The sequence below is a fragment of the Strix uralensis genome, chromosome Z (assembly GCF_047716275.1).
Source record: "Strix uralensis isolate ZFMK-TIS-50842 chromosome Z, bStrUra1, whole genome shotgun sequence".
NCBI classification, from domain to species: Eukaryota; Metazoa; Chordata; class Aves; order Strigiformes; family Strigidae; genus Strix; species Strix uralensis.
In genome coordinates this window covers 84,589,141-84,604,269 of record NC_134012.1, presented here as the reverse complement: position 1 = coordinate 84,604,269, position 15,129 = coordinate 84,589,141, and the positions used below count along the sequence as shown (strand labels likewise).

Here is a 15,129-nt window from a genome sequence, read left to right as displayed (position 1 = left end):
CACAGCTGAAATTATGAAAAACCTGTTCTCAAAGACAGAAGAATTTCTGTATGTTCCAGATATTGAGTATCTCTTTCTTGCACAGGACTATTAGGGACAGGATAAGAGAGCAAAAAGTGACCCAGAAGAGTGCAGCAATAAACAATATGTGACCTCACTGACAATCATGGACTTGAAACAGCCAGCATAACCAGGACCATGACATATGGTGCTTCGTGCTCAGTGCTGTCTTCTGCAATAACACTGCTTACACTATGGAAGTTCACCCCAGATACATCAATTTTTGCCACATATTAACAACGCCAACTCTCTTTTTCCTAGCAAGCTGTAAAATAAATGGCGAAAGACCAGTTAAAAACACATTTCTTTCACAGAACACTAGACTATCATAGGCCAAAGCAAGAAAATAAAGGCTATAAAATATTAATCTTCTCATACTCCAAATCTGAGAGATGTTTCATGTGAGACATTTTCATTCAGATTAATTCAGCTCTCACAGAAACCAGAAAGACGGCTGTAATGGTTACCTATAGAGGATCAAAACCTAAGGGATTCACAAAGTCACAGATCCCTTTTTTAGTATTTGGATTTGTTATTCTGGGAGTTTTAAATGTATACAAATAAAACAGGAGATTAAAAGCGCAAAAAGTTTCTCATTTTCTGACTCAGAGGTTATCTTTGATCTAACCCACACAGTAGATCACACAGTGTTTAGGGACACATACCATCTTCAGTCATGTATGCAGTGGTGAACAAGTTAATTTTTTCCCACTGTCTAAAAGCTTGCTTTCTGATGTTATGTGCCAGTTGACATAAAATTACTGTATGTTCTATAAAGGAAGTCTATCTCTCTGTGTGCATTATTTCAGCCAAGATTTTGACTGGGAGTTCTGAATTATGTCCACACCTTTTTGTCTTGCAAAGCAGACATGAATGAAAACAAAAGCCTTGTCCCATCTAGAATCTGATTTGTCTGGTATCTCATGAACAGCTTCTTGCTACTGGATAAAAGAAAAGAGATATCCAAACCATTCTCTTGGATTTTCTTGGATTTTTCCACAGCATTCACCGTTTCTGTGATATAATAAGGTTCAAGTGAATCATTAAAATTACTTGAGCCCTTCCTGGAGGAAGGCGTCAGCATAATACCAGTTGGTAAAATGCACACAATGCACTTCCTTTCTTGTTTTTTTTTTTTGTTTGTTTGTTTGTTTTTGTTTTTGTTTTGTTTTGTTTTGTTTTTTTAAATTTCTTAATCTTTTTTGAATATCAACAAACAGGTATCATCTAAACTTAAATACCGTTAAGATACAGCACTGCCTCCAAATATTGGTACACATTTTTGTTGCCAAGATGACCTAGCACAGGATGAAGACAAATCATAGGCAGAAAGGGTATCGATCGGCAGATTAAAAAAAAAAAAATTGCAATGACAATATAATCTACATTACCATAGAGGATTCAGATGTGAATTGATCAATAATTATGGTTCTTTGTAAGAGCACCTCTAATATTATTGTCCATCTTCTCTTCTTACCTAGAAGATTGCTCGTTCCAGTCAACATGACCTGGCATCAGTTATTGCTCACACTGCCTCTTGGCTGGACTAGGGGAACCAATATAACAGGACATAAATCCTCCAGCACTTAGAAAAAGCTAATTAATTTAAAAGGCTGCAGGCATCTCTTCAACAATGCAGACTGCACCTCCGGTGTAAAAAGCAGAACAAACCCAATTTTTTTATGTTGACTTTGCAGAGAAATAAATAATTGAATGAAAAAAGAGTTAGTCTATAACTCCAAAATGCCCAACTGTCCGCAATGAAGACTGAGATCTGCAGTTACTTCCCTCTGATACACAGTACTTCTCTTACTTCAAAACTAGAACTCTCCATTTAAAACCTATACACTGCAGTGACAAAACAGGACACAGACTGCATACATCTGTTCCCTGAAGAAAATATGTAAGTAAAACCATGAGCAATGGTCACACTCAGTGTAGCACCCAGAGAACATCTCAGATTTTGTGATGTCAAGAGCAATATGGAACCTATGGAGTAGTCATTTAATAGAAGATATATGCTTTGCTAATGCTATAGGAACTACTGTTTGTGTCTATGTAAACTTTTCAGTTACTGTGGAGTTCAGAAGTAGTTGACATTGAAGATGCATTTTCAGATTGGACCTCAGGTTTGTTGAGACCCATGGTTCAGTATGAGTCCCTCTGGAGGCGCCTGCTGACTTTCCAGAGAAATGGTTCAAGTACCTGCTTCCCTGTCATGCACAGGCTAGTTTGGACTGGTTGTAGACTTGGCATTTGACATCTCTTCTCATTTGGTCTGCGGTTCTACTCAATCTGAATTTGCCAACGACTCGTCAGCAAGAACTAACTCAGCACTGCACGCCATCTTCAAAGCAGAGCATAGGGGAAACCATACTGCAAATCTGACATGTAAAACCCGAGAATGGTATAAAATATGGTATCTTTTGCAAGCATGTGAAATAACATGACATAACTGGAACAGTTTCAAGGATGGGGCAAATTTTAGTTTTAGTTCAAATGTGCACTTGAGCTTGTCAGTTTGTAGGCCAAGGATCACCTAAGCCATGGTGTACATCCTAAATCATCTAATGGAGTCAGTAAAGGTGGTTTTCAATTCTCACAAAATACATCTTTTTAAACTACATGTAGCAGTATTTTAAAATATATATGGAAGATACACAGGTAGATTTAAAATCAATTTATTTAGTTGCTTATTCTGCTTGTCTACTATCACTGTGTTTCTCTTTCTAAAGTTCCCATATCTTAACCTGAAAAATTCAGTGCTACCATAAGTTTTTAAGATATTTCATAGTTAAGATATTGCATGTCTTCACAGAGGTGAGGGAAATGTAACCATGGACCAGAAATTACACCATTTGCCTGTATGACCCACTACACCAATCAAGGAGGTGACTTAAATTGTTAAGTATGCAAAGGAGTACCAGGTACTGATTGTTGGTAAAAATGCATTCAAGATTCACAATACGGGTTTCTCAGAGGATATGCTTCAGGGCAATTTTAATGCTCTTACTCTTCCCTGCTTAAAAAAAAAAAAAAGGGAGGGGAAAGCCTAAATCCACTAAACAAATAAATTTGCACACCCAATTCTTATAGCATGTTCTAGACTGTACGAGATAATGCTTCTAGCACAGACCCATGATTTCTAAATAAACACTTTCTGTTCCTATCTTGCAACATTTATTTGAAGAATAACAAGAAGACTTCGTGAACAGAAGACTTCGTAACAGCAGAAATTACTAATGTCACTGTGTATTCCCAGAGCAGTTGAATTGCAGGTTTGTTTAAAAATCGAACATTTTATTTTTAAAACAAAACATTTTCCTTCACTTGACAATGTCACCTATAAAGTAGAAAAGAACTCATATGGATAGAAATACTGAAGTCAGTGTGAGAACTCATGAGTAAATTTTGAAAATAGAAACAGTAAGCTTAACTCTTAATGACATGTACCAAGGCATGAAAGTTTGCTGTTTAAAAGGAAATTTACTTTGGTTCCAGTTTTGCTGCCACTTTTAAAATTAAAATTAAGGTAAAGTAGGAAGTAAGTTGAGGTAGATATATTAGAAATGGACAGATTTTAAACTTGTATTAACTGGTGTGTAGGTACACATTGGTATCATATATAGTGATATGAAATATCACTTAAAAACAACCCATTGTTTCTTTTTGGTTCTGTGCACAAACATGTACGAAATAAGAAGACTGGACCAAACAAAGTATACCCTGTGCTGTGGTCAAATGTAGACAGAACTGAATTTTGCTCCTAAACAAGAATTTTCTAGTACAATGCTGGTTCTTTTGGAAAATATTTCATTGACTACAATTGGACTGGAGCTATATCTTAGTAATGCAAAATTTTAAAAATAATTAAATATCACTGAAAAGAATTCACAATACACTTTAGGATGCAATTTGAAAATCCAGCTACTCATGCTTGCTTAAAATTACAGTTTATCAATCTAGGATTATATTGATCCTTCTGAAGTTAATGCAATTAAAAAAAATCTACTATTTGTCTGAGTGGACTATGCTTTTTCATTTACAATCACCTAAAATGTAATTAATGAACACTACTCCCACATCAATATTCCCTTGAAATCTCAACTATTATACACAAGTTCAGAGATACATCATTGGGTATTGGCACCCATAGTAAGATAAAGTGAAAATATGACAGAATACATTTTTATTAAATTACACTAACGACTACTTGGGATTCTCCCCCAGGATATTTAAAATTTTATATATAAGTGAACTTCAGTTTCAAATTTGTACTCTAGAAATAAAACAGGTTAGTAGTGATGGCTTAAAAGAGAGTTTTGTGGGGAAAATGTTTTTAGCACCATGAATTCCTCTAAGCTGCAGAGTAAATATAGCTTAGGAATTGCTTGAGTAAACCAGGTAGCATCCTTGAATTTCTAAGACCTCTTCTTCCTACAGTGCACATAATTACTCAGGCAGTTTTTTCCCCCCACCTCCCCATACTTAGTGCATATCAATTCTGGGCTCGGAACAAAGAAAAGAGAAAAGAAAGCAGTTCTTTCATGGTGAAGCAAAACTTGCTCAGTTATAAAGATAACGAAACAAAAAAACATTAATGGTTTTATTTTTTATATATTTTCTTCAATTTATTAATAATCTTTTATATATATTTATTTATGGCTTTCAGCAAAGACAAAAGAAAAAAATCTAACTCATCCCTGATCATACAGTTATTGTAAGAATCAGCTCTATAGTCTTCCCAGCAGCAGTAAGATCCAACCTTTTTCATTAATACATTTCATCCTGTACAGACGTAAGATTTCATACTTATGGGCTTACTTATGTACAGAGAAAATAGGTCAGTTCTGAAACCTGCAATGGACCTTTATATTACAGGAATGTGAGTCATTTGTTTCTTAATCTAAGTATATGTACACTCATACATACATATATATATACGTATATAATTTTACCCTGTACCATTTTTTTTTAAATTAACATACAAATCCTAGATATTGTCCACTCTATTACAAAGTCATTAAAAATTATTTATGGTTTCACTGAAAGACCATGTGAATTAATATTTCTTCATAGTGCTTAAAATAAAATAAAAATATATATAAAAATATTTCACTACTAACCCCATTTCTCCTATCAAATGTAAACCTTAAACAGTTTGAAAGATCAGTTATATGATCTTAATTAACTGACAGAATTTGTTAGTATTAAAATAATATAAGGGGTATTGTACTGATAAATAAATGGTCTTGCAGCGTATCCATAATGTTCCAAACACTTTTAAACAATCACTTCCCCATATACTACTCTGGGCCCCTTAAATTAATGGCAGCAGCATGTTAATGGGTCAATTACAGCAATTTTTACTGGTGAGCGGGAGTCACCAAAAACTGGAAGATTTTTTTAAATTTTTATTTGAAGTACCACTTTAGTAAAAGGCATAACAGGCAGCATGGGTTCAAGCTCTGTTAGCTTTAGAATATTTACTTGGCTCTCAAGTACATCTGGATTCACTGCATTACGTAGTTTGTGATGTTATTTAATTTTTCCATGCATCATCAAACTCAGCATTAATGGGAAAAGAAGAACTCCTTTGCATTCACTTCCTTAACATGAGTCAGCTGAGTTTTAAGGAACAGAATACATGTTTGTATCATCTCCACAATGCTGATTTTTCAATGAGTTAAGTTATGACACATTTAGTTTCAATCTCTATTTAATGTGACAAATCAGGCACAAATGATTACGAAAGAACTTTTTTTTGGTGGATAAGATAATGTGAAGGTTTGAGCAAACAAAACAAAACGTTCACAAAACAGTATGCTTTAACCCTGCTTTCTGTCACCATTTCCTTTCTGTTTTGAAGACATAAAAAATAATAAACCTCGTACCTATGGGCTATGTTTGACACTACATGCCTTAGGATATACTAACCATTTAATTACAATATACACAGAGCAATTCGTGCATTTCCAGACAGACTTGATGCTATATTATATTTATTTTTGTAAATTAACACCACAGTCAACTACAAAACTACAGTGAAGACACAGAAAGCACCTGAAAGCCTAAATCAAGCTGTGGTTTACAAATAATCCTTTAAATGAAAAACCTCACTTCTAGACTTAAACCAGAGATTCAAAGTCAGCATTATAGGAATTTTAAGGTAGAGACAATTAATGAATGATTATTATTTTCTAAGATACCGTAAAGCCTTTTCCTACAATGGCTGACTGAACCTATTTTTATTGTCTTTTTTTTTTTTCCCCAAAGCATGCATGGAATAGTCTCAGATGCTATTGAGGGCAAGGAGAAGAAAAGTGATGGTACTGGTGAAGTACAAGCGGTTTGCAGGATCAAGCGTACAATTTTGCATAAAACATTGCATGTAAAAGTAACATTGTAGGTTTTAAGCCGTTGCATTACAATTCAACAGTTGTGTTGTACTTAGCTTCAACAAATTTTAAAACTGTAAATTTTGTAGTGAAGAGCAGAACCTAAATTCCTAAACAAAGACCTTGCAATGGTACACCACACAGCAGCTATTTTTGTTTGGGTCTAAAAAGTTATTTACACTGGCAATTTTTATAGTCTTTGTAAGTCTTTAGCAATGTGAATATCGATGTCCACCCAGTTTTCTGAAACAACAGAAGGGTTGACATGTCATGAGGTTACAACCTATCCAGAGGAGTGCTAGTGCCAGCCTTTTGATTGCAGGTGTTTGCAATTTATTTCTTTTCCAATCTAATTCCCAAAAGAAAGTGCTAACATATGAAATGCAATGGGAAATAACTGAATTCTTCATGAGAAATTAATGTGTTTGCAATAAATGAAATAACAAAGGTTTCAGAATATCACTTGGCCAGTGCCTTGTTAGTTAGATTGATATTTCTCTTTTTTTTTAATATTCTTGTTTGAAGTTTGTTATTGTGTTGACACTTTTCCCATGAAAAAAGCAAACCTCATAAACAGAGAAATCTGTTAGACTGATTTTAAAGTTGACATGTTAGAAATAAGTAATATTACAGCTCAATTTAGACTTCTTTAATGCAAGAAAGGAAGATATGAATTCAAACAAGCTTTTTAAGTTTTTTTTTATATATATATATTTTTATATATATATATATAATTTTTACATTCGTTATGTAGGGCAAAGCTGTCTAAAGTATTTTTCTCATAGTAGACTGCTGGGGTACATTAGGAAACAGGCTAAAATCGTTCCGGGGATGGTGCTTGGTTCGTTACAAGTCTGTTGCTCACAGTTACCAGGGATCATAAGTTTGACGCGAACCGTGGTTTGTCTCCCTCAGGCTCTGTGCTTAAGACTGTGGAAGAATCCCTTTGCAGAGGGGCTGTGGGTGGCGCAGCCCCCCGATTTGGGGGGATGGCTCCCGAGGACATCTGTCGAAAGAGTGAGACCCGATGGGGGACGGTAGCCCGGCCGGCTGGGGGCATGCCAGGCCCAGGGGTGGGCTGAGGGAGGGAGGCGAGGGATTCCCCCACGGTGGGGTGAGGCCTGGCGATCAGGGTGGAGATCTCGTGGGGCAGGGAAGGCTGCGAGGCAGAGAGGGGCCGCACCTCCCGGGTCAGGTTAGTGTTGTGGAGGGCCTGGGTGCTCTTGTGGACCTCGTTCTTCTGTGCGGCCCCCGGGGGCTGCTGGGGCACCTGTGGCTGCTGCTGCATGAGGGAAAGCTGTGAGGCGGTCGGCGAGGCGTACTGGAAAGTTCGGCCGGCCAGAGGGCTCTGTATGGGTGGGCTGCAGACAGCAGTGGTGTAGGAGCAGGGCGAGAGGATGACAGCCTGCTGGGGCGTCTGCGTGCTGGGCGAGGGGGAGTGCAGATTTCCGTGGGACAAGCTGCTGGCGGTGTACACGGGAGGGGACTGTGTCCTGACGCGCGATGACGAGGCAGAGGTGCTGGAGTTCAGGGCAGGCATCTGCTGCAAGCTCACCGGGGCGATGGTCTGCACCATCTCCCTGTCATGCTTCACAATCTGCTTCAAGATCTCATTCTCCTGGTTGTTGAAAACCCCGGTGTTGAGGTCCTTCTGGAACTTCTGCAGGAGGATTGAGTTCTTCTTCCCTTCACAGAGAGGCAGAAGAGTTAGTGAGCCTGACACACAGAGGCAGACTCCTGCTCTGACTTTGCATTTCAGCACCCATCACCAAGGGGTATATATCGTAAAAGCCTTAGCAAGCACGGCTCTGAGCAGGGGCCACGGCTTGGTGGCAAGCACACTGTAGTAGGCTGTGCCACACCGGGAACGCCACAGCAACTCATGCTGGCAAGCAGACCCTGACAGCTGGCCTCCATGCACACCGTTTCCCTCTCTCTGCCCCAGCATGGTGGGCTTTCATAACACCACCGTGCTCAAAGACACCTGGACTTTCTAAGCCTCTTCACTTGTACTGTATTGCTATTACTACAATTATTCTGAAAATGTAACCATGGTAATTTACTGAAGAACAGGGTGGAAAAAGCCATTGAGCTCTGCATGTATAACACTTTTCTTTCTCATTGTAAAACTGTCCTAATTTCCACTAAACTGTTACATAAGTTATAAATACACCTGTCATCTAGCACATTCCCTGGAACTAATTATTAGACATTAGTAACCACTGACCACTAGCTTGCAAGAAATCTCCTTTTCAAATGTTTGTAAACTAATATGAGCTCACAGATAATGTGACACCTGCTTGCACAATAAAGACTGCTGTACCCTGTGTCCTGATGTCTGCTTGATGGCTTTCAGTGTCTGCAAAATGTAGACACTATTGTGTATCATCAGATGCACAGGAACACAATTGCACTCAGTTGTTCCTTTTTTTAATAAAACACAGCACTTCAGATGGGATTGCCACTCCAAGAGCGGACCGGACTTTACTACTAATATTATTTAAGCACATATTACTTAGAGTTGGACTGCATTTCCAGAGAGTCTTGAGAGACAAAAGCCTTGATAAGATAAACTAATGCACTGAGTGCTCACAATCTGCAAAATACTGAAACAGGTCTATTAAATATTAGAATCGTGTATACCTGTACTTCTTCATCTATATTAAAGAAAACATGCTTTATTTCAAATCACATCTTCAGCTTTCAATCAACAGCACAACAACACTGCCCTGTAATTCTTTCTGTATTCACTTTGAAGAAACTGCAGATGTAACTGTATTGAGAAAGAGTGATGTGGGGAAATCCTTATACTGAAGTTTTCTTGTGAAGAAACAGGATAAATGATTTTTTATGCATAACTGCATTTTAAAACCAGTGTCAATAATGATGATCAGAATGTAATTCTTCCAACCAAAGATCATATATTTTATCCAGTATGTCCTATCAGAGAGGTCCAGAATGTCTGGATGCACAATAGCAGACTGCACAACCTTTTTTGATAATCTGCCATATCCTTCTGTCTTTCATTTGGATATCGTTGGCCTGCTTTTCTGATTGCAAGCAGATCTGAGTAATGCCAGTGTGCAGCCATCAATGCTTGCAGTGCCCATGTTGTGAGGAAAATGAGAGCCCTTCTGCAAAGGATTAATTCACTTCAACAAACACGGGTTTTGTGAGTGCTGAGAGGCTTCAGCTCTTCTCAGCATTATAGATGTCATCTGTAAACAATTTATGCAGGAAAATGTCATCTACTGCTCATGAAACAGCACAAATCCTATAAAGTGCTGAGGGCAGCAAAAGAAATATAAAGGATTAATAAATAACACTAATGATGATTAAAGTATACAAAATAATCCTCAGAGGAGTATGACAGCTTTCTAGAACTCAAAGATTTTTATTATTTAAAAGTGAGATTGCAGAATTTCTTGTCTGGACATGTCTTATTCATAAATCAACAGAACATCTGCTGCAGTGTAACAGAAACAAAGCTTTTAAGAAGGGTTTCATCTGGGCATTTTATCCTGCAACTCAAGGCAAAGAAAGGGTAGAAAGGTTTTAAGAATTCCTAATATGGAAAAAAAAAATACCTATCCTGTCAAGTCTATCAATTGCCACCGTCTCAAAGGCTCTTCTCATCATGGGGTACTCTTCCAGAACCTCATTGAAGTTGTCCACCGAGAGAGAATATAGGCGACAGTATGTGTCTGCTCGTACACTGGCAGTTCGACGGCCCTTTGTCAAAAGGCAAATCTCTGGGGAGAGAAAAATTCAACACACACAGAAAACAAAGACATTAGTGAACCATGTGAAACATAAAGGCTAGGAAGTGACTCAGTGCTCACAAGTAATAATTCAGTACTCAGCAGTAATTTTTCTATTGCTGTTTATGCAAGGTTGCAGGGACAATTCTGAAGGTGTTTGATTCTATTTTTGCTACTCTGAAAAAATAACTAATGTTCTTATAAAAATAAGAGCCCTGCTTATAGGTTTTCTCGGTCTGGACTCTGATTTTATCAAGCCTTTTAAAAAAAATTTTTCAAGTTATAGGAAATGATCCATCAGCTGTCAAATACAGTTTGCTGACTCAATTAACCCAAGTGATTCTATTGATCTTTTAAAACATTTGACTAACAGAGGACCAAGTCCTTTATTCATTCACCAGATTTACTAAACTAATTTAATACATAATCTAATAATATCTGAATGTTGTTCTAAGAAATTTGAATGCTGTTCTAGGAAAAACTGATTTAAGCATGAAAGTGCCTTCCTTTTCCTTGGGTTTTATGTCCTAGCTATTTTGGGAGAGTAAACATGATTTTAGACTTTTTTTTCCTCACTGGTCTGAGAAACAGAACCCTTTTAATCTCTGCTTACTCCATTTGATTAGTCTAGTAACCTTTCTCTGCAAGTGCCTCCAACAGAAAATCTTCATTCTGGAACAGAGGAGACCAAAGCCATATGCCGTCCCAAGAAATAGCCCCAAACTTGTGAATGCTTATTCCCAAAGCCACAGGAAGAGGGTTACAGATAAAGGCCAAAGTCAATGTGCGAGGCTTGTAACAGCAAAACATATGGGGTAGAATATTTATTTATTTATATTAAAATACAAAAAATTAAAAAGTTAATTGCAAAAAAAAGTGTTTGAGTTGATCCCATTTTCAAGCTGGGGAATAAGAACACAGAAATATCAACAATTCTTGGGCTCAGTCAGAGTGAGAGTTTACTTACTCAGTTCTAGCAGACAAGAGTTCATAGTTGTTCATATTTAAATACAGCTAGGAAACTGTCTCCTACCCTGCTTCTGTGACTATCAGAAATGATCATTCTCAATCTCAACCTACCATTCTCAAGTATGGAAAACCAAATATTCTTCATTAACAAAAATAAAGAATTCTGCAGACTTTACTTCAGATCTATAAAGTGATAGCATAGTTCTTCCTTTTTTGGGTATGTCTTCAACAAAATACATTTTTTATTATCAAGAATGTAAAGAACCTCGACCTTTTTTTGTCTTGTACTTCTTGTTGAAGAATTTCCACATGCCACCTAACCCTGAAGGCTTAGGGGCTAAGATGCTTAAATAACCGTGGATAAATCAAAGTAAATTAACGTGGGATCAGTACTAGCACAGAATGTAGTTAAACCCCAACAGCTTTGGGGAGAATATACAGAGGCGAATGGGTATTATGAGTCTTGACCTAATGTGCCTCACAAAACTTGGTGCCCATGAAATAATGACAGTTTACTGTAAAGACCCAGTCAGGTCAAACAGAAGTCAGTCCTTTCTTCTTCCATCCCCTAGCTCATCCTGACCCACTGCATTTTAGTTACAAGAGTCAGAAGGACATTTTGCCCAAAGGGAACAGTTAAATGCAGTGAATGCCTGCTCCATTTCCTAAGGTATTATTTAGATCTCACACAGAATAAACTTTTACAATACACAGTTGGATTTAGAGATAACTTAACTAGCTGGAAAATCACCTCCTGATTTTCAGCTCTCTTCACTTAAAATTGCTGCAAACAATACTAGAGACATAAGGAGGTGTCTTCTGCTACACTCAACAAATAGAAATACTTTGAAAAACACCACATGCCCCAAATGAAACAGATGTTGACTACAGATCCCAACCATTCTGAAGAGTGTAAAAAAAATGGAGAAAGTACTGTTTTCATCATTCTTAATCTATAACACTGTATTTTAGATTACTTCAACAAGAAAGCTGGGAAGAAACCATAAGGGACAATATTAGACTTCATCCCAGGACAATGGGACCATGGAATTCATGGATATTACTGCAGTAAATATAATTACTTTTCCCCTTCTTTCATCTTCTATTACACTTGTCAAATAGAAGATCAGGTTAAAGAACATCTAAGGAACCTGAAGGTGCGCAGGTCCACGGGACCTGATGAGATGCCTCTGTGGGTCCTGAGGGAACTGGCAGATGAAGTGGCTAAGCCACTATCCATTGTATGTGAGAAGTTGTGGCAGTCCAGTGAAGTTCCTGCTGATTGGAAAAGGGGAAACATAACCCCCATTTTTAAAAAGGGAAATAAAGAGGACCCAGGAAACTACAGGCCAGTCAGTCTCACCTCTGTGCCCAATAAGATCATGAAGATCCTCCTGGAAACTATGCTAGGGCACATGGAGTATAAGGAGGTGATTGGTGACAGCCAACATGGCTTCACTAAGGGCAAATTGTGCCTGACACATTTGGTGGCCTTCTATGACAGGGTTACAGCATTGGTGGATAAGGGAAGAGCAACTGACGGCATCAACCTGGATTTGTGCAAAGCATTTGACACTCTCCCAACTGGAGACACGTGGATTTGACAGATTGGCCACTCGGTGGATAAGGAATTGGCTGGACGGTTGCACTCAAAGAGTTGTGGTCAACAGCTCAATGTCCAAGTGGAGAGTAGTGAAGAGTGGCATTCTTCAGAGGTCAGTATTGGGACTGGTGCTGTTTAACATCTTGTTGGCAAGGTCGACAGTGGAATTGAGTGCACCCTCAGCAAGTCTGCTGATGACACCAAGCTGTGTGGTGCAGTCGACATGCTGGAGGGAAGGGATGTGCCATCCAGAGGGACCTGGACAGGTTTGAGAGGTGGGCCTGTGCAAACCTCATGAAGTTCAACAAGGCCAAGTCCAAGGTCCTGCACATAGGTGAGGGCAACAATCTCAAGCACAAATACAGGCTGGGCGATGAGTGGATTGAAAGCAGCCCTGAGGAGAAGGACTTGGGCGTACTGGTGGATGGAAAACTGGATATGATCCAGCAACATGCGCTTGCAGCTCAGAAAGCCAAACGTATCCTGGACTGCGTCAAGAAAAGTGTGGTCAGCAGGACAAGAGAGGTGATTCTCCTCCTCTACTCTTCTCTTGTAAGATCCCACCCGGATTCCTGTGGCCACCAATATAAGAAAGACATGGATCTGCTCAAGCAGGTCCAAAGGAGACCAGGAAGATGGTCAGGGGGCTGGAGCACCTCCCTTATGAGAACAGGTTGAGAGAGAGTTGGGATTGTTCAGCCTGGAGAAGAGAAGGCTCTGGAGACACCTTCTAGCGGCCTGCCAGTACTTAAAGGGGGCCTATAGGAAAGATGGGGAGGGACTCTTTATCAGGCAGTACAGGAATAGGACAAGGGTTAACGGTTTTAAACTGAAAGAGGGTAGATTTAGATTAGATGTAAGGAAGGAATCCTTCACTGTGAGGGTGGTGAGACACTGGAACAAGTTGCCCAGAGAAGCTGTGGCTGCCCCCTTCCTGGCAGTGTCCAAGGCCAGGTTGGACGGGGCTTTGAGCAACCTGGTCTAGTGGAAGGTGTCCCTGCCCATGGCAGGGGGGTTGGAACTAGATGATTTTTAAGGTCCCTTCCAACCCAAACCATTCTATGATTCTATGATTTTATGAAATAAGGGGAATAAAAAGAAACACTGAAAACTATATTATTGTATTCTGCAAACCCCATCAACCCACAACTTCTGGTTGAAGAACATCTTTTTGGAAGGCTCTTAATAATCATAATAGAGTCTTCTAGTTAGATAAGATAATAAAGGATGGGTCGAAAAAGACACGACAAATATCACAGCACCTAGAAACTGATCAGGGAGTGCCACCTTGGAGCCTGCCTTCTCAGGAAGCTGGGAAAGCTTCATGTTCTCAGCTGTAGTTGAATGGTCTCATTCAAAAGATGAACTACAGCCTTCTGACAGAAAAAAATACCATGTGATGAATACGCATGTAATGCATTTCCAGCAATGTTTCAGAGTTGTATTACAGTCACTGATACATCATCTATATTGCTTTGTTATATGTATCAACAGCATCATTTGTACTCTTGCCACAAGACTAATGTGCTTGTTAATTGTATGTGTTCTGCATTTAAGTTCATTCCATCTATTAGTTATTTGCTTGGAGCAAACTCTCAAGCATAGTAAGACATAATGTATGAAATCTTATTTACTTGGACCGGAGAGGAAGAACACAGAATGTCAAAATGTGTTCCCATCAAACACTTGTGTTCTTTTAAATAAATCCAAGTAATTGCTTATTTTTTTACAAATAAATAAACAATAGATTTCATGAAGAGAAAAAAGTAATGAAAATATCCATGATATATTTTAAATGAGTCTTAGTGGCTTCAAGTACACCAGGTGCCCTCAACAATTATGCTCTCCTTGATGTTCAGTTGATTTAAACAGACTGTGAAATACAAACAATAGCACAGGAGTGTGCAGTGAAACACAAACAGCTTGGTTCTCTATTAGCATAAAAAGAAAGCAGCGGCAGCATATTACTCACTAATATTCCCATCTGCGGTTGGCATGGTACATTGCCTTCATGCTGACACTTTCAAAGTGTCAAATACTTCTATCTTTCCTTTCCAAACAAAAGAATGTCTTCAATTCCTATTAATAATCATGTATAAGGCTATAATGAACCTGTAATTCAACTCTAAATGCAAGTTTTACTTTAATTATTTAATTTCTTTGGACAACTGTTCCCTAGAACATTCTGAAACAAATATCAATCACTGCACTAATTAAAAATGACTATTTGAAAGAACTAAACAATGCTAAAAACATTAATTTGTTCTTACGGTCCATATTTAATACAAATGCTATTAATTTGTCTGAAAATCACAATTTGTGTTCTGCTAGCATCAGA

The 15,129-nt window shown here is 38.3% G+C and overlaps 1 protein-coding gene across 1 annotated transcript in view; it reads right to left on the bottom strand.

The window, feature by feature from the left end:
* Positions 1–4,654: 4,654 nt before the first annotated feature.
* Positions 4,655–15,129, bottom strand: part of HCN1 (hyperpolarization activated cyclic nucleotide gated potassium channel 1) — a 207,737-nt gene continuing 197,262 nt past the window's right edge. Inside the window, exons 7-8 of the mRNA XM_074856351.1 lie at positions 10,046–10,210; positions 4,655–8,144 (exon numbers count right to left, since the gene is read on the bottom strand). Of these exons, the coding sequence (XP_074712452.1) occupies positions 7,336–8,144; positions 10,046–10,210 (974 nt within the window). The 3' untranslated portion in view covers positions 4,655–7,335. The remainder of the gene's footprint in view (positions 8,145–10,045; positions 10,211–15,129) is intronic.